This window comes from Papio anubis, chromosome 14, assembly GCF_008728515.1.
Source record: "Papio anubis isolate 15944 chromosome 14, Panubis1.0, whole genome shotgun sequence".
Taxonomy (NCBI): domain Eukaryota; kingdom Metazoa; phylum Chordata; class Mammalia; order Primates; family Cercopithecidae; genus Papio; species Papio anubis.
This window is the reverse complement of record NC_044989.1, coordinates 33,302,982-33,325,594: the sequence shown is the minus strand read 5'-3', so window position 1 is coordinate 33,325,594 and position 22,613 is coordinate 33,302,982. Positions and strand designations below refer to the sequence as shown.

At 40.2% G+C, this 22,613-nt stretch overlaps 1 protein-coding gene across 10 annotated transcripts in view; it reads right to left on the bottom strand.

Annotated features, from left to right (window-relative positions):
• The window catches only part of RASGRP3 (RAS guanyl releasing protein 3), a 133,779-nt gene that overhangs the window by 43,850 nt on the left and 67,316 nt on the right, over positions 1-22,613 (bottom strand). For 2 of the 10 annotated variants that reach the window (XM_009183972.4, XM_009183970.4), the window contains 3 exons: positions 7,900-8,032; positions 4,557-4,753; positions 3,133-3,235 (listed from right to left, as the gene is read on the bottom strand). In XM_009183972.4, the coding sequence (XP_009182236.1) occupies positions 3,133-3,235; positions 4,557-4,626 (173 nt within the window). In that variant the 5' untranslated portion in view covers positions 4,627-4,753; positions 7,900-8,032. Of the gene's footprint in view, positions 1-3,132; positions 3,236-4,556; positions 4,754-7,899; positions 10,364-17,865; positions 18,028-19,623; positions 20,628-22,613 lie in introns of those variants that run through there. The other 8 variants (XM_009183975.4, XM_017947424.3, XM_017947423.3 and 5 more) reach the window with 7 other exon arrangements.

Genomic DNA, 22,613 nt, shown 5'->3' with positions numbered 1-22,613 from the left:
TATTTTTTTGGTCTGAAGGAGAAGCCAGTTACAAGATTAGTTTTGCCTTCCTCCACACTTAACTAATAACTGCCAATTGTAATTACAAATAGACTGGCAACTATACATGATTAAAATTGATAGTACAGAGAAACACTATTTATTTTTATTATTATTATTTTTTGAGACGGAGTCTGGCTCTGTCACCCAGGCTGGAGTGCAGTGGTGCAATCTCGGCTCACTGCAAACTCTGCCTCCCGGGTTCACGTCATTCTCCTGCCTCAGCTTCCCGAGTAGCTGGGACTACAGGCGCCCGCCACCACGCCCGGCTAATTTTTTGTATTTTTAGTAGAGATGGGGTTTCACCGTGTTAGCCAGGATGGTCTCGATCTCCTGACCTTGTGATCCGCCTGCCTCGGCCTCCCAAAGTGCTGGGATTACAGGCGTGAGCCACTGCACCTGGCCGAGAAATACTATTTTAACCAAAAAGATTTTGTATTTAGGATTAATGCCTTATACAGTTATGCACCACATAACGACGTTTCAGTCAATGAAGGACTGCATATATGACAGTGGTCCAAAAAGATTATAGTAGGATTGAAAAATTCCTGTTGCCTAGTGACATGGTAGCCAGCATAATGTTGTAACCCAATGCATTACTCATGTGTTTGTGGTGATGATGGTGTAAACAAATCTGCTGTTGTGTGAGTCATGTAAAAGTCTAGTATATACAGTCATGTACAGTATATGATACTTGATAATGAGAATAAATGACTGTTATTGGTTTATGGACTTACTATACTATTTTTTGTTGTAATTTTAGAGTACTCCTTTTACTTATGTAAAAAAAATTAAAAAGTTAACTGTAACACAGCCTCAGCAGGTTCTTCAGGAGTTATTCCGGAAGGAGGGATTGTTATCATAGGAGATGACAGCTCCATGCCTGTTAATACCCCTGAGACATTCCAGTGGAATAAGAGGTGGAGGTGGAAGACAAAGATATTGATGATTCTGAGCCTGTGTAAACCTAAACTTAGGCTAATGCGTGTGTTTGTGTCTTTGCTTTTAATAAAAAAGTTTAAAAAGTAAAAAAAAAAAAAAAATTTAATAGAATAAGTTTGTAGAATAAAGATATTGAGAAAGAAAATATTTTTTACAGCAGTACAATATATTTGTGTTTTAAGGTAAGTACTATTACAAAAGGATTAAAAAGTTTTTAAAGGTTTATAAAGTATAAAAGTTACAGTAAGTTAAAGTTAATTTATTATTGAAGAAAGAAAAATATTTTTATAATTTGGTGTAGCCTAAGTGTATAGTGTCTATAAAGTCTACAATATTGTACATTAATGTCCTAGGCCTTCACATTCACTCTCCACTCACTCACTGACTCACCCAGAGCGGATTCCAGTCTTGCAAGCTCCATTTGTGATAAGCGCCCTATACAGGTGTACCACTTTTTATCTTTTATACCGTATTTTTACTATACCTTTTCTATGTTTAGATACACAAATACCCACTATTGTATTACAATTGCCTATAGAATTCAGTATAGCCACATGCAGTACAGGTTTGTAGTCCAGGATCAACAGGCTGTGTAATATAGCCTAGATGTGTAGTAGGCTATAGCATCTAGGTTTATATAAGCACACTCTATGACATTTGCAAAATCATGAAATCATCAAATGATGATTTTCCCGTCGTTACGCTATGCGTAACTGTATAGGTACTCTAATTTCTTCTTTAATATTTGAAAATGTCATTTTCAGGTACCTTAATACTCAGGTTGTGTTATTTACTTGTAAGTGTATTTATTCATACTCTTTTAAACAAATATTTATTGAGCTTGTGTATATGCCAGGTACTGTGGATATAGCATGAGCAAGGAATCCAAAGGGAGGAAAATTTATAGAAATGTTGATTCACAGGCGGTCTTCAACTTTCCCACATTAAATGTTACTATGCCTAAATATCCCTTTTTATTTGTGTCTCATGCACTGGTGACCATGCTGAGGGTAAGAACACTGTTGGTGGCTACATTCTTTGGATAATGTCTAGATTGCCATGAGTATGACCAGACTGAGCCAATGCCCTCCATCCTTACCTGTGTTCTACACTTCAACAGTGGACGCATGTGACCGTTGGACTACCAGGAGTTAGGATCTTGCTCACTTCCATGGACCTTACAGACTCTCTAATATCCTTTTCTGCTCTGAGGTTGTGAGGAGGATGAAGAGAAGTAGAAAGTGGAGGAAGCTTGAACTGAACAGGTGGACACCCTACTGGCTCCAGAAGCCTTGGCAGGCCCTAACAACACTTGATGGTGCCTCTCCCTCTAAGGCGGTGCCTCTCCCCCTAAGGCTCCCCCTCCCTGTGGCGGTTCTCACTCATCTCCAGGGCCTCATGGGCTTCAAGAAGGCAGAGACTGCAGGCACCGACATTAGAGATTGTATAATAAGCATTGGCTCTCAGGGAATAGAACCTTTTACGAATGGGAGACTGCATCTTCAGTCATTTGGCTTTCAACCACTTTTCTGGACTGCATGATGTAGAGAAGTGGTAGACTGCTAAAAACCTTCATTATGGAATGATGTTTCTAACCATGTGGGATTTTTTTGTTTTCATTTCAGAAGAAAATCTAACATTAGTATCAGTCAACAAATTATAATAAGCCTGCTAGAATGTTCATTGTGTCTTGGCAGCAAGGGAAGATGTGAAAACTAAATGGATGTTTGTGCCCAAGTGAGAGCATATTATTTTGGCTGTATTTCCATATGATTAAGCTGCATCCTCTATGCCCACCATTTTGCCATCCCAGAAGAAACAAATCTGGTCTTGAATCATTGTTAAATATTCTCTCATTGCTCTAATAATAGAAATGTTTAAGACAAGTTAGAAACATCCAGCCCACAGTTCCTGCTTCATTTTACATCTTAGTGATTATTTTCAAGTACAGCCAAAACATCCAAATGGAGAGTCAACTATCTGGTCTATCATCCAGATGTGTTTCATCTAGACATCTACATATATTTGCAAAACAGCTGGATAACCGAAGACTATTTATTCATCTTAATTTACTGGCTTTGGATAGACACTCTATCTAAATACAGAGCTTGATTTATGGTTGTAAAAATTACACAGTAGTTGAAAAGATATATGCAGAGAAGTTTTTCTGCCAACTCAGTGGAAGATAAATACCATCGGTGCATCAGTAGAACTATTCTTGGCAAGTAACTATTATTCAGCTCTCCATTGTCATCTGTTAAAAAAATAGAAGAAGAAGTGAGGAGATAACAGTGCTACTCTTTACTTTTTCTAACATCAATAGAGAAGCAATAGTATCATAGTGTCAAAAATTTTTCATAGACAAATGAATTTTTTTTTTTTTTGGAGACGGAGTCTCACTCTGTCACCCAGGCTGGAGTGCAGTGGCACAGTCTCAGCTCACCGCAACCTCTGCCTCCCGGGTTCAAGTGATTTTCCCGCCTCAGCCTCCCAAGTAGCTGGGACTACAGGTGCCCGCCACCACACCCAGCTAATTTTTCTATTTTTAGTAGACACGGAGCTTCACCATATTGGTCAGGCTGGTCTTGAATTCCTGACCTTGTGATCCTCCCACCTCAGCCTCCCAAAGTGCTGGGATTACAGGCGTGAGCCACCACGCCTGGCCAACCAGTGATCTTTTACCTCCTACTTTGGCTAGTATTTCCTTGCAAGTAAAGGTGGGTGGATCTTACCCTTCCTCTGGTCTACACTGACAGATTTCATAAATAAAATTCAGGACAATTAGTTAAATTTGAATTTAAGAGAAATAATGATTAATTTCTTTATTGTAAATATGTCCCTGGCATTATTTAGGTCATACTTACACTAAAAATGTTTGTCAGAATTCAAATGTAACTGGTCATCCTGTATTTTATCTGGCAACCCTGCTCTGGTTTAACTCTGGTTTCTATAGTAATCGATTTAATAAATAACTACTCCCATGTGGGTTGACTTTCTTTGTGCAAGGGATAACTCAATATGCTGTGGTGGATACGAAAACAACAACACAAGGAGCATACAGCTGTAAAGTGTATAATCTAGTAGCAGATATGACGTGTTTGAATGTAGAATGCAGTAAATTGTGCTACTCACATTCATCTGAGTCAAAAGACCAAGAAACAATTATAGAGGCATTTGCTATGTGCTATAAGGAATTACAATGGGATGTGAGATGGGGGAAAAGGCAAGCAGCGTTCCTGACCAAGGAAACTAGGAATGGTACTATGAACATCTGAGAAGGCCCTGAAGCAGAATTTCAATGAAGGGAATATGACCAGTGGATGGTGGTAGAAAGGTACAGGGAATGTTCCAGAAACATTAAGTGGACAGTTTGACTGGGGTATGAGCTGTGGGCAGTAAAGGGAAAGAAATGTGGAGGGCAGTGAAGCTGGAGAGACAGACTGGGGTCCATCCAAAAGGCCTTAAATACCAAGGTACAGAGACTGAACTCTGTTCCACAAGCAACTTGCCTCTGAATAGAGGAAAGTGAGAGCATCGAGAGATCCAAAAGATATGAAAGGAGAAAAGGCTCGTACCAAACATCTCAATGCAAGTGTGCAGCAGTTCATCTAATGTTGCTGCTTTCCCAAGGCCACTTGATCCCATGGTTATTTAGCCGTTGTCAAAAAACCAGAGACATTTTCAGCATCAGATAGACCATCTCCATAATCATGCAAGTCAGTGACGTTAGTGCCTAGTGGTGACCTGTCCTTAGTTGTACTTCAAGAAAACTCTAAAAAAAATTTAAAAATTAAAAAAACAAGAGAAAGTTATTAGACTAGAGTTCAGACCCCATTAGAACATCACTTGCCAACCTGAAAAGATAATGACTTCCATAGACAGTATCTTTCTACAAGAAAAGTATCAGTGACTGAGATTACATCAACCTTTATGATGCCAAAAATACCTGCTAAGCTGTTCCTGGGGATGGATGGTTCTTGGAGACCATGGAAATGTTCCCTGTTATATACCATTCCATTTCACAGCTAAAATTTTTTAATGCAATGTTTTATACTTTCCTCGTATCTTGTTTTGTTTTGTTTTGAGACAAAGTCTCACTTTGTCACCCAGGCTGGAGTGCAGGAGTGCAGTAGTGCGATCTCGGTTCACTGCAGCCTCGACCTCCCGGGTTCAAGCAATTCTCCCGCTTCCGACCCCCCAGTAGCTGGGACTACAGGCACACATCACCACTCCTGGCTTTTTTTTTTTTTTTTTGTAGAAATGGGGTTTTGCCATGTTTCCCAGGCTGGTCTTGAACTCCTGACCTCAAGTGATCTACCTACCTCAGCTTTTCAAAGCACTAGGACTACAGGTGTGAGCCACTGTGCCCAGCCACCTTTCCTCATATTCTTAAGTGATAAGATATTCAAGAATATTATAAATGTTACTTGGTTTAATATTAATAAAAGAATATGTAAGGAAAAAAATTTTAGATGCAAATATATTTATAAACATTATCCTCAGTGATTCATAAATATTCAACAACTATAAAAAATTCTACTTGCCTGAGAGTAAGATTATTCTTTGCAGTGGTAAAAATACTACTGTTAATTTATTGAACACCCACATTATGTACTATGCACCATTCCAAATGTTTTGCATATATTGTCGAACTTGACCTTCACAACAATGCTGTGAGGTAGTAATTATTATTTCCAGTTAACAGATGAGTTGATGGGATTCACAGTGATTTAGCAACTTACCCAAAACCATACAATTATTAAGGCCTAGAATCAGGACTCCACTACAAAATAAAGCGTCTGTGTTCCCTTTCTTCTTACTACTTCTACAAGCATGGATATCACAAACCATCATAGTTTTGCCTGCTAATCTAGTGTAAAGGGTATCACTCCTCCACATCATCTCAGAAAGAAGATGTAAGGCAGATTATCTGTTACAGAGGTAGAAAGAATATGTGGGGATGACAGCTATCGCATTTGCCAGCACTGTTGTGAGGAAAACATGATTGGCAATAGCCTCTTCTAGTTGCTTACACTCAAAAGCATCACTGCTGGGTAGACATCATCACTTGATTTTACAGAGCAGGTCCTTGATGCCAGGTCCCCACAGGACTTGGAGCAGGACGGAGGCTGTCATGATGTAAGACATTTATCCACTTTAGATATTTTAGTAGGTAAATGCAGCCATTGAGGATTCATCTCATGAGCTGTTGAAAGTCAATGTCTATTTTACTCTCGAACTTTATTTATTCAACTGGCAATCACTGAGCACCTGGCCTATGCCAGGCACTTGGTTAGGCATTGAGGCTGCCAAGATGAACAAATCATTGTCCCATTCTTACCTTCAACAGGCTCATAGTCAACTTCAGAAAACAAACACGTGACTGAATAGGAAAAAATACCTAATGTCCATATGATGGTTGTATTAGTTCAGTGAGACCACTGGAGTGACATTGGAATGAGTCTGTTCACCAGGCACATAACTCTGGGGGGAAAATGTTTGCCCTCTATTCATTCTGTGAAAGAACCAGATTCCTGTGCTGAAGGTACCATTCTTAGAACATAAAATAAAGGGTTATTTCAAGTGTTCAATAAAAACAGCAGAAACGCTGGATCAAATGTTCTCCCAATTCTGCTGCTCAAATGATTTGTGAAAGCAGATTATTAAAGTCATCTGGAACTAACTCTTTTATATCTTTCAACAAAGTTACCTTACCTGTAAGGCCTTTCCTGCCCTATTTAAAACAACGCACCTCTCAGCTCTCACCCACCTCTCACTTGGCATGTCCTACCGCCCTTCCTGGATTTATTTTTCTTCATAACACTTAACACTATCTGACAAACTATATGTTTTACTTGTTTATTTGTTTTTAAATCTCTGTAGTGCCATAAACATAAGCTCCAAGATTGTAGAGATTTTTGTGTTTGTTCTCTGGTATACTCCTTAACGCCTAAGGTTTTGCTTCTCACATAAAAGATACTCAAAAATTATTCACTAAATTAATGAATGAGTGGATTAATGGATGAGGAAATAAATATCATGAAACTTGTCACAGGTTTGTCTTTGAATATGAGTATATTTATGTGAGTGTGTATAGATACCATATATTTTTAAGAGACTTTTTAAAGTTTGTTTACTAAATCAGCTTTAAGTAAACATCACTGGAACAAAAATTTCTGCCAGTTTTCTAAACTTAATATAATCGCCTCTATTAATCATGAGAACTTGCCTTTTCCAAGACATTCTGGGGCAGAACTTCTCTGATTCCTCTAATGTCAACTCTATCAGTACCCTTCAAAGTCAAGATTGAACAATTAACAAGTTTGATTACCTTCAGGTGTATACAGACTTTTTTTTTTATCCTGTTACTCACTGAACAGTAGACATATTACTTAGAACAAATAGGCCTAGACTAAACTTGTTTCTCAATTCGAAACCAAAATTATTCAACTGAGCTGTTTGGGGAAGGTGTTGACGTCCCCATAAGGGGTTAGAGATAACCTGGAACCAAAGACTCATCACCATGTTTAGGGTTATATTTCTGATCTGCAAAGAAACTGGCACATCATGGGCCAGGTGGGCCAGGCTATCAGGTTACAATCTGTTTCTGCAATCAGTAGATGTGTCTGAGTCTCTGCTCCGCCTTCTGTCACCTGCACATTTACCTGAGATCTCATTTCCTACGTGTGGACATTATTGTGTCTACAACTGCCTTTTTCAAAACAAGGCTTCTTTATTACAAAAGCAATATACACTTACTATTTAAAATAGGGCATTAAGGAAAAAGTTATCCTTAATCTCATCATCCAAAGATAACTCCTATTAACATCATAGCATGTTTCTTTTAGTTTCTCTAGGCATATTTATTTTTTTATGAGAATTCTTACATAATTTTTGACAATTTAAAGAGATACTTACCTGTTGTTTCCATACAGATAGAGTTTCAAATCTGAAATAATTTTAAGGGCAGTTAGCACCATTGGGAAATGCACAGAAGAAGCAGTCTGTAGAACTGGTTTATTCAACCTGTATGGTAAGTACTTTGGAGAACCTGACAAAAGAACAGAAAGAAGCCGCCGTACAGAATTAGATCACGATAACCCCAAAGAATCCACATTGTGTTAAAGCATTTTCAAAAACTTTGAGTTATAGGTGGTATTTGAGATTTTGTCTAAACTTCACCCACAACATCAATTAACAAGGGCAAATATTCAAAATAGTAATTTGGTAACACAATTTTTTTTTAATCAAGTAAGCTTTTTTCAGCCTATTAAAAACCCACACATGGGACAAAGCCAAGTTCTACACACATAGTATAAACTACTATTTCATGCAAATGTACTTTTATCAGTGGATTACTCATTAAGAATTTCCAAACACTGACTTTGAAATGTTAGTAAATACTTAAAACAGTCTGTGGTCGTGATCACTAAACTCTGACCCTAAATCACTACTGACTGTCTCAACACGAATGTCAATGTTATTTTAGAGCAGGTTGTTTAGTCTCCCAATGGGGACTTAAGGACTTGCTGTTTGTTTAGGACTTGCCGTAGTGTTGATAGGTGCTCTCCGGCTGCGATGAAAATTATTGCTCTCCAGCATAGACATTTTCTCCCAAGTCTGAAAGGGACACAATAAGCCAAATTTCTCCCAGGGTTTGAATTATTTCTAAAAGAAAAGTGTTATTTTTAAAGGGCAATAGAGTTTTGTTGGGTGTGATTTCAAAAGCTATGATATGTTCCTGTAGCAAAAGGACGTTCATTAACATGACTTGTGAAGCCTCTGTTGTCAAAAAACATCCTTCTGAGGTTGCCTAAGACAATAAGAGCTGTGCTCCCAATTTTAGAAATAATAAAAGGAAGCCAATTCCACGAAACTGATCATTAACAGATAAAAATGAGCATACCAGGCTCTTGACTCAGAACCTCTCCATTAAAAAAAATTGGGTTTCAACATTAGGTAACCGAATGGGGAAAGTCTGACTTATCTCTGAGTAAAATGCCATAATGCTGTGTACTTTATTAGACTGTTTAAGGAGTTAGTGAGGTCACATAAAGTGAATCCATCATGGAGCCTACAGAATGCTGAGTGCTCAATGTGAAGCTCACAGTACTTCTTCCCTTCTCATATTAAAAGTCTTTTAAGTTGAGGCCTGAAGTAGTGGACCAATTTGTAGAAGTGACAGGGAGAGAGATGTTCATTTAGAGAAGAGAAAAGATATTCTAAGAAAAAATACGGTGACACTGGAGCACCTATGAGTGGGCCGGGGAGCCTCACCAGCAAGGGACTCCAATTCCCAAAGGTTCTCAAGTCAAAGTTAGGTCATGACTGTCAGAGATGTTGTAGACTAAATTCCCAGACGGTGTCTAGGAAGTATGCCAAAATGACAGGGAAGCTTTCTCCTGGCTCTAGAATTGTAGGATTTATAAGGTGAAATACTGTAACTAGTAAGTGTTTAACAAATCGTTTTGAAATGATGTTGGCCATATTAGAACTTTCAACGATTGTCTTGTCTATCATATTATCTCTATTCCAAGATAAAAGAATTTCTTGAAAATCCTTCACTGCTAATGGCAGTTATTATCTTTATGCATAAATGGCTACATAAATCTCTTTACATTTATACGACCTCCATATGGAGACAAAGAGATTTTTCTAAATGACTATAAAACAAGTGGTAATTGTTACAAACCTTGAAGTCTTAAAGATTAATGCCAAAGATGTCAGCATTCATTGTTCTGGAAATATACAAACTTAATTTCTCTTTATCACCACAGACATGAGATTTTTTTAAAAGTTCTGTGATTATATTACCTGATACTCCATAGGAGAATTGAGATTGAGTTTAGTAAATGAAATGATAATAAAAACTCTGAAAGACAATTAATTTTTTTGATAATACTTACCAAGGATCTACTAGACACCAGACACTGAACAGAACACTAGAGTGGCTGGTAGAAGGGGCTGGTGTTGGGGAAGGGAAGGATAAATGGATAAGCAAGACAGACACAATCCTTGCCTATATAGTCCAGCAAAGAATGAAAGGAAGAATTACAATAAAATATCCTATGGAGCACAGAGCAGGTAGGGAGGGGCACTAATTTAGTCTAGAAGCCTGAGGAGTTTTAGCTTGGTAAAGAAGATGGCAATTACGAGAAATCGAAAAGACATTTAGAATGACTAAAGTGTTATGGCAAGAGATGAGACTAAAAAGTCAGTAGAAGTAGCCCATGACAGTATTGTAAGCTTTAGTAAGGAGCATATACTTTATCCAAAGGGCAACAGGAAGCCATTGTTTGAAAGGAGAGTGGCATGATCATATCTGGATTTTTTTTTTTTCTTTTTTGTTGAGATGGTCTCGCTCTGTTACCCAGGCTGGAGTGCAGTGGCGTGATCTCAGCTCACTGCAACCTCTGCCTCCCAGGTTCAAGTGATCCTCCCACCTCAGCCTCCCAAGTAGCTGAGATTACAAGCATGTGTTACCACACCTGGCTAATTTTTGTATTTTTAGTAGAGATGGACATTTCCCCATGTTGGCCAGGCTGGTCTCAAACTCCTGACCTCAAGGATCCACCCACCTCGGCCTCCCAAAGGGCTGGGATTATAGGCATGAGCCACCGCACCCTGCCTGATTTTCTTGTTATTTCATTTCCAATGGTATCTTAACACCCTCTTCACCATATCAAGCAAAGCTGGGTGAAATGGGAGCTAGGATCTGTGCCCTGGTGAGGACACCACCTAACAAATGCCAGCCCTGTTTTAGTTCTGAGGCTCAGAGTTATGGAAAGTGTGACTAGATCATAATAATAAAAACTCAGAATTGCTTCTTGAATGCAGGGGAGGTTTATGTACATTGTTCCAGAAGTTATCTGAAATAATTTTAGAAACATGACATGGGTGGGTGATACAATAGACCAAAGAACAAGGAACACTAAACTTCCTCTCAACAACAACAACCAAACAAAAGAAAACCTCCAGGAGAAGAGAAACCTCAGCCTTCTACTCTTGACAGAAATAATCCCGATAATTCTGGTTCCTTTCTTCTCTTTTCACAATGGCTTTTGTACATTTTCTCCTCTTGCTAAACCTCAGAACTGTATCCATCATACCTTCTGGCAGATGACTGTGTCTCCTTTTTAGAGTAAACGGAAGTTGCCAGACAGAAACTTCCTTGACTTCCTTCCATAAAAATGACAACTTTACCTACATGAATGCCCTTTTTTGGGGTCTCTCCTGCTATTGCATTGAAAGAAGTGGCCCTCTTCTTTATTCAAGGTCATCCCTCCACCTGTGCATGGATCCCTTACTCTTGTCCTCCCAGGGACCATGTTACATGAATTAACTTCTCACTCTTTTGCCTCTTCCTCCAATATTTATTTTTCTTGCTAAATCTTAGCACTTAAAGATGCCCAGGTCTTAACTCAGAAGTCTGTAATGGATATCTAGAAGTTAACTCAAAATTTCTCCTTGATATGATCAAGGGAAATCATTGAAAACAAAATTTCTCCTTGGAGTCTCAGGCATCTCTAAATCAATACGGCCAAAATGAACTCATCATTTTCCTCCCATAAACTTCCTTCTCCTCCCCTCCACTCTCAATTTCTCAATTGCAGGAGAATAACACCATCACCCAACCAAATATCTAGCTAGAAATCTGGGAATTACCTTTGATTCTGATCATTCCCCATAGCCAATGGATCAGTAAATCTTTCTGAATCTATTTTCAAAAGAAATTCTGCAACCAACCACTTCTTTCCCATCTCCATGGACACATGCTGGTTTAGACAACCATCATCTCTTGCCTGAATGATTTTAACCAATTACTAACTGGTTTCCCCATCCTCAGTATAAGTCTTTACTACAATGTATTCTCCATTCTGCAGCTGGAAGAATCCAGATATGGGCCAAGCACAGTGGCTCATTCCTGTAATCCCAGCACTTTGGGAGGCCGAGGCGGGTGAATCACTTGAGGTCAGGAGTTTGAGACCAGCCTGGCCAACATGGTGAAACCCCATCTGTAATAAAAATACAAAAAGTAGCCAGGCATGGTGGTGCATGCCTGTAATCCCAGTTGCTTGGGAGGCTGAGGCAGGAGAATGGCCAAACCTGGGAGGCGGAGGTTGCAGGGAGTCGAGATCCTGCTACTGCACTCCAGCCTGGGCAACAGAGAGAGATTCATTTCTCTCCCATCCTTTGACTTGATCCAAAATATTTCATTCTGGTAACTACCACCTGAGCCACCTTTCTTATGATCCCCACCTTCCCTAATAGGCTTTCTGTATCTCTGCCCCACCACTCACGCTCTCCAATGCTCTCATTAACTGAGTCTCACTCTGCCACCCAGCCTGGAGTGTAGTGGTGTGATCTCGGCTCACTTCAACCTCTGCCCCCCAGTTTCAAGCAGTTCTCCTACCTCAGTCTTCCGAGTAGCTGGGTTTACAGGTGCACACCACCATGCTCGGCTAATTTTTGTATTTTTAGTAGAGATGGGGTTTCACCATGTTGGCCAGGATGGTCCTGAACTGCTGACCTCAAGTGATCTGCCCACCTTGGCCTCCCAAAGTGCTGGGATTATAGGCATGAGCCACTGTGCCTGGCCTCAGTTGACTATATTTGAAATTCTTTGTTTATTTCTGCATTGGTCTTGTTTCTGTTTAAATTTTCCTGCTCATTCCTTTCAAGTTCACTCCTCTGCTCTTTGGATTTCTCTTTCTACTTCATTTTCTTCAATCAGGTGTTCTTCCCAGTGTGCTCTACCAAAGTCATACTGTCATCACTGTCAAACTTGTTTCTATCACAAACCTACTGGGATAGTACGAATATAAGAAATGGGCCCGGTGCTCATGGCAAAGTTCATTCATTGTAAATGGACCACAACTGATGACATGAAGACTAAAATCTCCCATATTTATGGATGTTGAAGCAGTATCTCCAAGGGTTATTTAACAATGACAGCAGGAAGGAGCCATGGTTAATACAGTAATTTTCAACTCTAAAAGAAATTTTTTGTCCTTCTTGCATTGGGTGTGTTTATTTAATGTGATAATAGGATTTTCCTAGATTTTAATATTTTTGTTGTTTGTCTGTTTTATCCTGAAAAGAGATTTCACTAAGTTAATGGGGAATTAATAATCAACATTGTGCTGGACTTTAGAAAATGAAGTAATAACAGCATCTACAAATACCATTTGTTGGTGGCAATGTAATGTGACAGATACAATGTTGGGAAAATTACCTACATTATCTTTAAATGTTATAACACCCCGAAAGCTAAGTCTTATTTTCTCCATTTCATGGATAAGGAAATTGAGGCCTACAGAGGTTAAATTACTTGTCCAGTATCATGTTACTAGTTAAGTTACAAAGCGAAGTCCATCTCCAAAATTTATGTTTTTCAACTACCCACAAAAATTTTAGCTGTTGTTAAGGCCTGCCCATTAGATCAATTTCCAGACATTGTCTAGAACAAAGGTTTGTTATTCCCTGTGTTTGGCTGGTAAGCATCCTATCACTGGCCCCTATTGTCTGAAAATGAATAACCTTCACTATTACAGCAAGCTTGGCAACTCAGGGAATCACTGGTACCAAGTACTGAACAGAAGTCAATAACCAGCTCAGAGCTCATCTCACAAGACCTCGCTGCATTTTCTGGTAACAAGTAACAAGGCCTAACTGCATTTTATTTATGTTTTCTTGGTTACTGGTATTGAATATTGGCAATCAAACCAACATATTTACAGCTACGTGCCACAAGTTGAACAAGAAATGAGAATCTTAGAGAAGCTTTACTAAAGCTTTAAATACCATGAAATTCCAAAGTCCCACCAAGGGGATATTTTCCTTGCATTTGGCTGCAGCCAAACATAGCAGGGAAATAACATATACACGTTCTAGACACCTGCAGTTGGATGGCTTCCAGATGGACACATTCAACCACATTGAAGGATTATGACCTACTACAGTAACTCGAGTGTTCACTTTCTAAATAATACCTCAAAGTAAGACCCAGAACTAGGAAACCTGAGCCTCAGAAGTTAACATTTTAAACTTTAGGAAAATCATTTTTTTAAAGATCAATATTTTCTTCTCTCAAAAATGCCAATATTATATTCCTAAGAATCCTGTTGGCCAGGCATGGTGACTCATGCCTGTAATCCCAGCACTCTGGGAGGCCGAGGTGGGCAGATCACCTGAGGTCAGGAGTTCAAGACCAGCCTGACCAACATGGAGAAACTCCATCTCTACTAAAAATACAAAATTAGCTGGGCATGGTGGTGTATGCCCGTAATCTCAGCTACTTAGGAGGCTGAGGCAGGAGAATTGCTTGGGCCCAGTAGGCGGAGGTTGTGGTTAGCCAAGGTCGGGCCATTGAACTCCAGCCTGGGCAACAAGAGCAAAACTCTGTCTCAGAAAAAAAAAAAAAAAAAAAAGGAATCCTGTCTGCGGTCCTAATGCTCTGGAAGTACCTGGTCTCAAATTCCCTGAAATAAAGTCACATTCCCTTACTCCTTTCCTTCAGAGTGGATTTGATGCTGATCATAATGGTGGTGGTGATGGTGTTGATGATGATGATACGGAGAAGGAGGAAGAGGAGGAATCATTTAGGTGCTCTTCATGTTGGTCACTGTGTTGCGGTTTTTCCCCAACAAACTCTGGGAGGCCAGGCCCCTCCCAAACAATCTAGCAATAACTAAAATGCGGCTAGATCTTGCTTGTTACTTAATTCTCACCAAAAAATGCAATGAGGTCTTGTGAGATGAACTCTGAGCTGGTTATTGACTTCTGTTTAGTACTTGGTGCCAATACCAATGTGCTCTGCCTCATGTGCTCACTATGAACAGGAAGGCATTTTTAACAACTGCATAAGTAAAATTCTTAGGGATCATCCCACTGCATCCAGATGACAATCTCCAAGGATAGAATCTACACAAAAGAGGCTCCAAGAGAATGAAGACATTACATAGAAAGCCTCTAAAAAGCAAGAGAATGTGAACAGAAGGCATAGCCTGGACCACAAAATCTCTCCTAAACTACCATCACTCTAGGATGGGAGTGGAAGCTGACTGTCACGAAAAACAAGGGAAAGGATTTGAAAACAGGAATTTTAAGTCGCTACACAGGAATGCAGCAAGAAGCACTAACATAATGAAAGACTGCCTTTGAATGGACCTGCAGGTTATCAGAGAAAGGCGTTAGTTTGGCGGGCACAAAAGCCAACGTTTATTGTCTATTAAACATTAAACACAATGTTTATAGCAATAGGCTGGAGGTGTAGACAGCCCATTCTCAAGAGCATACAATCCCATGCGGGAGACATAATATAAATCAATTATAAACCAATGAGTCCATTAAGTCTGGTGACAGAGACAGATGCCCAGGGCATTGCAGGAGCACAGAAATGGGACCGAATTCCACCCAAGGAGATCTAGGAGGCCTTCTTGACAGGAAAGACACTAAGCTTTATGGGTCACAAAATTACAATGGAAAATACAGGCTAAGTCCAATAGTGTCAGACAGTGAGGTGTTTGGAAATATCTGAACATGATTCCAGAATTAGGCATAGGATAGACAAATGCAATTTGCAATCCAGAAATTTATCACTGTGTGAAAAATGAATAGGAACACACGTGAGACAACAATATTTAGATTAAAAGCTGATGACAGAGAAAATGTTTGGGGTCAGGTAGGGATACATTGAGTTCTGAACCATCTTTGGGTATTTTTAAAGGTACGAATAAATGAAAGGATTGTAAAAAGCGTAGGGGTTGCACAATCCTGCTTTATTTTTATTATTAATTTTATTATCCAGTTTCACTATTGACAGTGATAAGCTCTAATAAAGATTTCCTTTACCATTTAGACACTAACTTTGTATACACAGCTATTGAAGATGTAATATAAATTTCTCTTTTCTAAGAGAAACTGTACTGTGTCATTATCTAAGCGAAAACATTTTGCTCCTATTCAGAAACCCATGTGTTTATAGTACTCTTTTATGGGATGGTAACGTCTCAGTTTGAAATTACTTCTGAAATCAGGGATTTGGAGCTAGACTTTTTATTGGAACCAATTAACGGTAAAGTACAGAAACAAAAAAAAAAGTGTGTTTAAAATTATTTCTGTGCTTTCAAATAAAGTTACACAGCTTGAAGCCCATAATTAGAAGGTTCCACTTAATGACTTTGTCATTCCCTTTTATTTCAGTTGTTTTTCCTGCAGCAAATGGTTCTTCTTTTCTCTAAAAGAAAAACAAATCTCAAGAGGCAACGATATCCGTGTTTCTCCCATCGAAGACATCAACTAATTTCACCTTACTCCTGAAAAGAACTCACAGTCCATACCTACAAAACAAGAAAATACAAGTGACTAGAAAATGTATGTAGTCTCTTAGGTCTCACGTAACTTCTCTGAGGCTCACTTTTATCATCTCTGACATGAGATAAAGACTACTACTCTGCCCTCCTTATCAGAACAAAAAAAATTCATTTCAAAAATGTTTTAAGAGTACAAATCACAGTGAGAAAAAAGGAAGTCCTAAAATTGTGAAATGTTCCCAACTAAATTTGTAAAGTGGTTATTTGAAATTTAGAATATATATTTTCCATTAGAACAATATTCTAAGTGGAGTAATAACAGATTTACATATGGGAAACAGTCTGTCAAAATACTAAAAGAGAACCTTGGGAGTTCTTAAGAATTTTAGAGGTTGATAAAGTGGTTTGTTAGCAGGCCAGATTAGCTTTCAGAAATGCCACAACTCTGAGAAACTAGGGTTTCTGATGGGTATTTTGGACTCATTAGTGCATCTAGAGAGACAGAGAATGAGAAAGAAGATAGAGGGAGAAGAAGCTAGCTTTCCATAAAGTAAAGGTTGAAGAGTTAGAGGAAGGCTGGGCATGGTGGCTCATACCCGTAATCCCAACACTTTGGGAGGCCAAGGCGAGCACATCACCTGAGGTCAGGAGTTCAGGACCAGCCTGAACAATATGGTGAAACCCTGTCTCTACTAAAAATGCAAAAAAATTAGCCAGATGTGGTGGTGCGTGCCTGTAGTTCCAGCTACTTGGGAGGCTGAGGCAGGAGAATCCCTTGAACCTGGGAGGCGGAGGTTGTAGTGAGAAGTGACCCAAGATTCTGCCACTGCACTCCAACCTAGGCAACAGGGCAACAGAGGGAGACTCAGTCTCAAAAAAAAAAAAAAAAAAAAAAAAAAAAAAGAAAGAGACAGTTAAAGGAGACCAAGGAATGGGAATAAGGATGTTGGTAGGTTGTAAAAGGAGGAATTAATCAATTGTAATTTACTAAAGTGTGAGCAAATTAAGACAAATGAAGGGAAGCCCAGAGTGAACTAATTTCCCCTGACCTGCCATATGAAGGTATCTGCACCCCCCTCCCATCCCCCCACCCAGAAACAGCACCATGCCTTTCTTCTCTCTTCACCAGCTCCTTTGTGTAACTGTGTAGAGTTCACGTGTCTTACCACTTCTCCTTCCTCTAGCTTGTAACTCCCCTTGTGTTTCCTCTATGTAGGTAAACGTGAAGTGCCTTCTGGCCAAAACCAAACACTAACAAACAAACAAAATTTAGCAACCCTCTACTGGCCATCTCTCCCATCCCTCACAGTCAAGTAGAATTTGCTGGTTCTATTTGATCCTCTCTTTAGACCATCCAAATCAAGCTCTGTCTAACTCCCCTTCTACTTCCTGCCCTCATACTCCACTCAAACTACTCTGGCAAAAGTCATTACACCCGCTAAGCTCTCTTCATTGTCTTCTTACGCTAAGGTTCGGCCGCAGTGTAGTACTTCTTGACCACACCCTCCCTTAAATTCTCCTTTTGGCTGGTTTTCCTGGCAACATCTCTTCCTTGGTTTTTCTTCCATACCTCTGGTCATACCTTCTCAGTCTCATCTGCAGACTCCTCTCCTACTGCTAGCCTCTAAACTGCCAACGGTTCCCAGGTCTCCACGCTGAACTCATACACAGAAGTGGCTTCAACTACACCTCCATGTTAATGACTCCAAACCAGAGATCAGCTACACGTGAACTGCAGAGGAAGGGAGTAGGATTTGGAGACAGGCGGACTTGGGATTGCATCCTAGCTCTTCTACTTACTAGCATGTGACTTTGGGCAAGTTTTACTTAACTTTTGGGTAAGTTTTTGTGTCTCACCCTCATTCATTGCTAGTAGAAATGTAAAATGGTACAGTCACTTTGGAAATGAGCTAGGCAGCTCCCCAAAAACTTAGACATAGAGTTACCATATGATCTAGCAAATTCATTCCTAGGTACATACCCAAGAGAACTGAAAAATGTTCATAGCAGTACTATTCATAATTTCTGCAAAGTGAAAACAACCCAAATGTCTATCAATCAATAAATGGATAAACAAAATGAAGTATCTCCATACAATGGAATATTATTTAACAATAAAAAGGAACTAGGTACTGATACATTCTACAATATAGATGAACCTTGAAAACGTTATGCTAAGTGAAACAGGCCAGACACAGAAGGCCACATATTGTACAACTCCATTTATAGAAAATATCTAGAATAGGCAAATCTATAGCAACAGAAAGGAGATTAGTGGTTGCCAGGCACTGAGGGAAGGCAGGAATGGGGAGTAACTGCAGTGGGTTCACTGTTTCTTTTTGGAGTGATAAAATTGCTGTCCAATTTGGAGAACCTTGTGAATACACTAAATACCACTGAACTGTGCATTTTATTTTATTTATTTATTTTTTGAGATGGAGTCTTGCTCTGTCGCCAGGCTGGAGTGCAGTGGCGTGATCCTGGCTCACTGCAACCTCTGCCTCCTGGGTTCAAGCGATTCTTCTGCCTTAGCCTCCCAAGTAGTTGGGAATTACAGGTGCGTGCCACCACGCCCAGCTAATTTTTGTATTTTTAGTAGAGATGAGGTTTCACGGTGTTGGCCAGGCTGGTCTTGAACTCCTGACCTCAGGTGGTCTGCCTGCCTCGGTGTCCCACAGTGCTAGGATTACAGGCATGAGTCACCATGCCCAGCCTGAAGTGTGCACTTTAAAGGGGTAGGTTCCAATGGTATATAAACTATGTCTCAATGAAATAGTTTTAATTAATTAAAGAATATGTGGGAATGTAAAATGGTACAGTCACTTTGGAAATGAGTTAGGCAGAATATAAAGGACATAAAGAATATGTCCTCACTTTTTTTTTTTTTTTTTGAAACAGAGTCTTGCTCCATCGCTCAGGTTGGAGTGTAGTGGCACCATCTTGGCTCACTACAGCCTCCGCCTCCCAGGTTCAAGTGATTCCCCTGCCTCAGCCTCCTGAGTAGCTGGAATTACAGGCATGTGCCACCATGCCCGGCTACTTTTTGTATTTTTATTAGAGATGGGGTTTCACCATGTTTGCCAGGCTGGTCTCAAACTCCTGATCTCGTGACCTGCCTGCCTCGGCCTCCCAAAGTGCTCGGATTACAGGCATGAGCCACGGCACCCACCCGCTTCTCCCTTTTTTAACCTGCTGTATCTCCTATATTTTCTTCCTTGGTCTGTGGCTCAACCTGCCTCCCAGTATTCCATGCCAGAAACTTGGGACTCACCCTAGATTTCCTAGCACCCTCTTTTGCCATCCCTCATGCCCGAGTCTGATCACCTACCTCTCAGTTGTCTCTTCTCCCCCACTGCCCTTCATCTCCACCACCTCTCCTGGGTTCAAGCTGTTGTCCCGTTTCCCCTGGCCCACCGCAATGTCTCACTCCTCAGACTTCCAGATGGGTTCTCACTTCCTGTTTATCTCCCCTCTCTCCTGGGGCCAAATCAATCTTTCCAAATTATCAGAGTGATTGCGGAACTCCTCTCTCCAAAATTCTTCCACAGTTTCCTGTGGTCTTACACAAATAGAAAGTCCTTTCCATGGCATACAAAGCCTGCCCCTGCATTCCCTCCTTCCTCTTTCCTCTCTTTACTCTAGCACACGTGATACTGCTGTGAAAGGGAGCTCCGGTTTCACAGACCCCATGCTTTGCACACATTGTTTCTTTATTTTTCTGAATGTCTCTCCTCTCCCAATACTTATGCTTGGCAATCCCCTACTCACTTTTCCAGAAATCTCCTCCTCCCTCCTCACCCTTCCAGGTGGATTTTGGCACTCAGCATACTGACTTCCTTTAGCTTTGTAAAATTTATGTTACTGAATGGTTCTGTTGGTCTCTCTACCAGCTTAAGAACAAAACTGTATTTTTTCTAGCCCCTAGCCCAGAAGTATGCCTGATATCTTTATAGGACTACCTTTCTCTGCCATCATAGTCTTCTGACATGGTCTCTAAACTTCAAATTGGTTTCTTTAATTTTCTTCTCTAATCTTCTCTCTTTTTTTTTTTTGGATTTGATATTTTAATGCGGCATGTAATTCTCTGAGTATAGCTCAAGGCATAGGTGATTTGACCCAAATCAGTTGACCCTTACAAGTGATTTGGGTCAAATCATTTATGTAAATATTTCAGAGTTTTTAAATGCCGAGATTTTGCTACTTAATTAACATTGTGCATTGAGACACCAAAAACGGGTTTTTGTTTTGTTTTGTTTTGAGACAGGGTCTCACTCCATTGCCCAGGCTGGAGTGCAGTGGCGTGATCTTGGCACACTGCAACCTCCACCTCCTGGGTTCAAGCAATTCTCCCACCTCATCACCTTTCGAGTGGCTGGGACCACACGTGCGCACCACCACACCCAGCTAATTTTTGTATTTTTGGTAGAGATGGGGTTTCACCATGTTGCCCAGGCTGGTCTCGAACTCCTGAGCTCAGGCAATCCACCCACCTCGGCCTCCCAAAGTGCTGAGATTGAGCCACCACGCCTGGCCAAAAACTGGGGTTTCAATCACTATATAGAGTGAGGATTAGATGTCTGGACAAGGCCAGGGAGATAGGTGGTTTGCCTTAGGGAGGGACTCACTGTTCAGTATAGGGCTAGGAGGAATCTTAGGAGGGGAACAGAGGTCAGAAATGGGAGGAGGTTGGAGATGAGCCTAACCTTATTCTTATCTTGATGTTTTATTATTGAATATGTTTATTCCTTTTATATTAACAGGCCCATAATGCAATTTCAAGATATGCTTTCCAATTTTTAGTATTACAGATTGGTAAAGAGAATAAAATTACAGTGAATACTTCTCCAGTCACTTTCTTGTCTGTTGAATAAACACTTATTTCTGTGCCAGACACTGTGATGAACACCATGGCGGAGGTACAAGTATATGTCAGGCACAGAATGTGATCTCGGAGGCTTGAAGATCTAGAGAAGGGGCACACATGGACAGAAGTTACGATCCAGGGCATTATGAAAGAGTTGTGAAAGAGGTAAAAACAAGGTGACTCACGTAACCGAGCTGTGCCTAGCCACACAAGCAGGGATGCACTGGGCAGAGAGCAGAAGGAGAACGCTGCACACAGAGAAAATGGCACTGAAGAAGGCAGGGAGGCACGGAAAAGCAGGAATGCTCACAGGATGGTGAGGTCTTCAAGTTGGGATTAAAGCATATATTTGTTCATTCTTTCACTCAAAACCATTTTGGGCCAGGCACGGTGGCTCGCGCCTGTAATCCCAGCACTTTGGGAGGCTGAGGCAGGCGGATCACGAGGTCAGGAGTTTGAGACCAGCCTGACCAATATGGTGAAACTCTGTCTGTACTAAAAATACAAAATAAGCTGGGCGTGATGGCGCATGCCTGTAATCCCAGCTACTCAGGAGACTGAGGCAGGAGAATCGCTTGAACCTGGAAGGCAGAAGTTACAATGAGCCAAGATCGTGCCATTGCACTCCAGCCTGGGCAACACGGTGAGACACTGCCTCAAAAAAAAAAAAAAAAAAAAATCATTTTGAAGGAGAGAGGGACTATCATGTTCTGAACATCATAACTAAAGCTTCTGTGAGAGCCCATGTGACATAACTCACCATAGCCCTTCCTTGCGGGCCTTCCACATTGTACTCATTCTTTAATGAGTTCTTCTGTCATGAAATGAGAACTAGTTTAGAACTAGGTTAAGAGCCTGGACTCTACAGCCAGACCACTGGGATCAAATTCAACTCTTGAACTTTCTAACTGTGTGGTTTGGGGGCAAGTTATTTAATTTACTGTGTGTCTGTATCTTTATCTCTATGATAGAATAATACTGATGTCTGTGTTGTAGAGTTGTTATGAGAACTAAATAAGTTAATAATAGATAAAGTGCTTATTAACTGGCACATGGTAAGCCCTCAATGAGTGTTAGCTGCTGTTATTATTATCTTGGTAAGGGACCAAAAGCTGCCCTCTACCTAGGGATGCAATGATTCCTATTTCTGTCACTCCTCTCAAATTCATAAGCCACATATATATTACTTACATATACCCATTTTGCAAAGAAAGGAAGGAAGAGAGGAAAGAAGGACTGGAGAAAGGAAGGGGGAAAAGGCAGTGTAGGCTAGAAATTTGTGTCACGAAATGAGAACTAGTTTTAAATCCCATTTCTGCTATGACTTAATCCGTATTTTCTTAAATGAAAATTCTATAATATGCTTCTTACTCTGTATTATTCATTATTTTGGTAGGTTAAAACTAGCTATCTCTGGGCATACCACCCAAACCATTCAATGATCTCTTTATTGA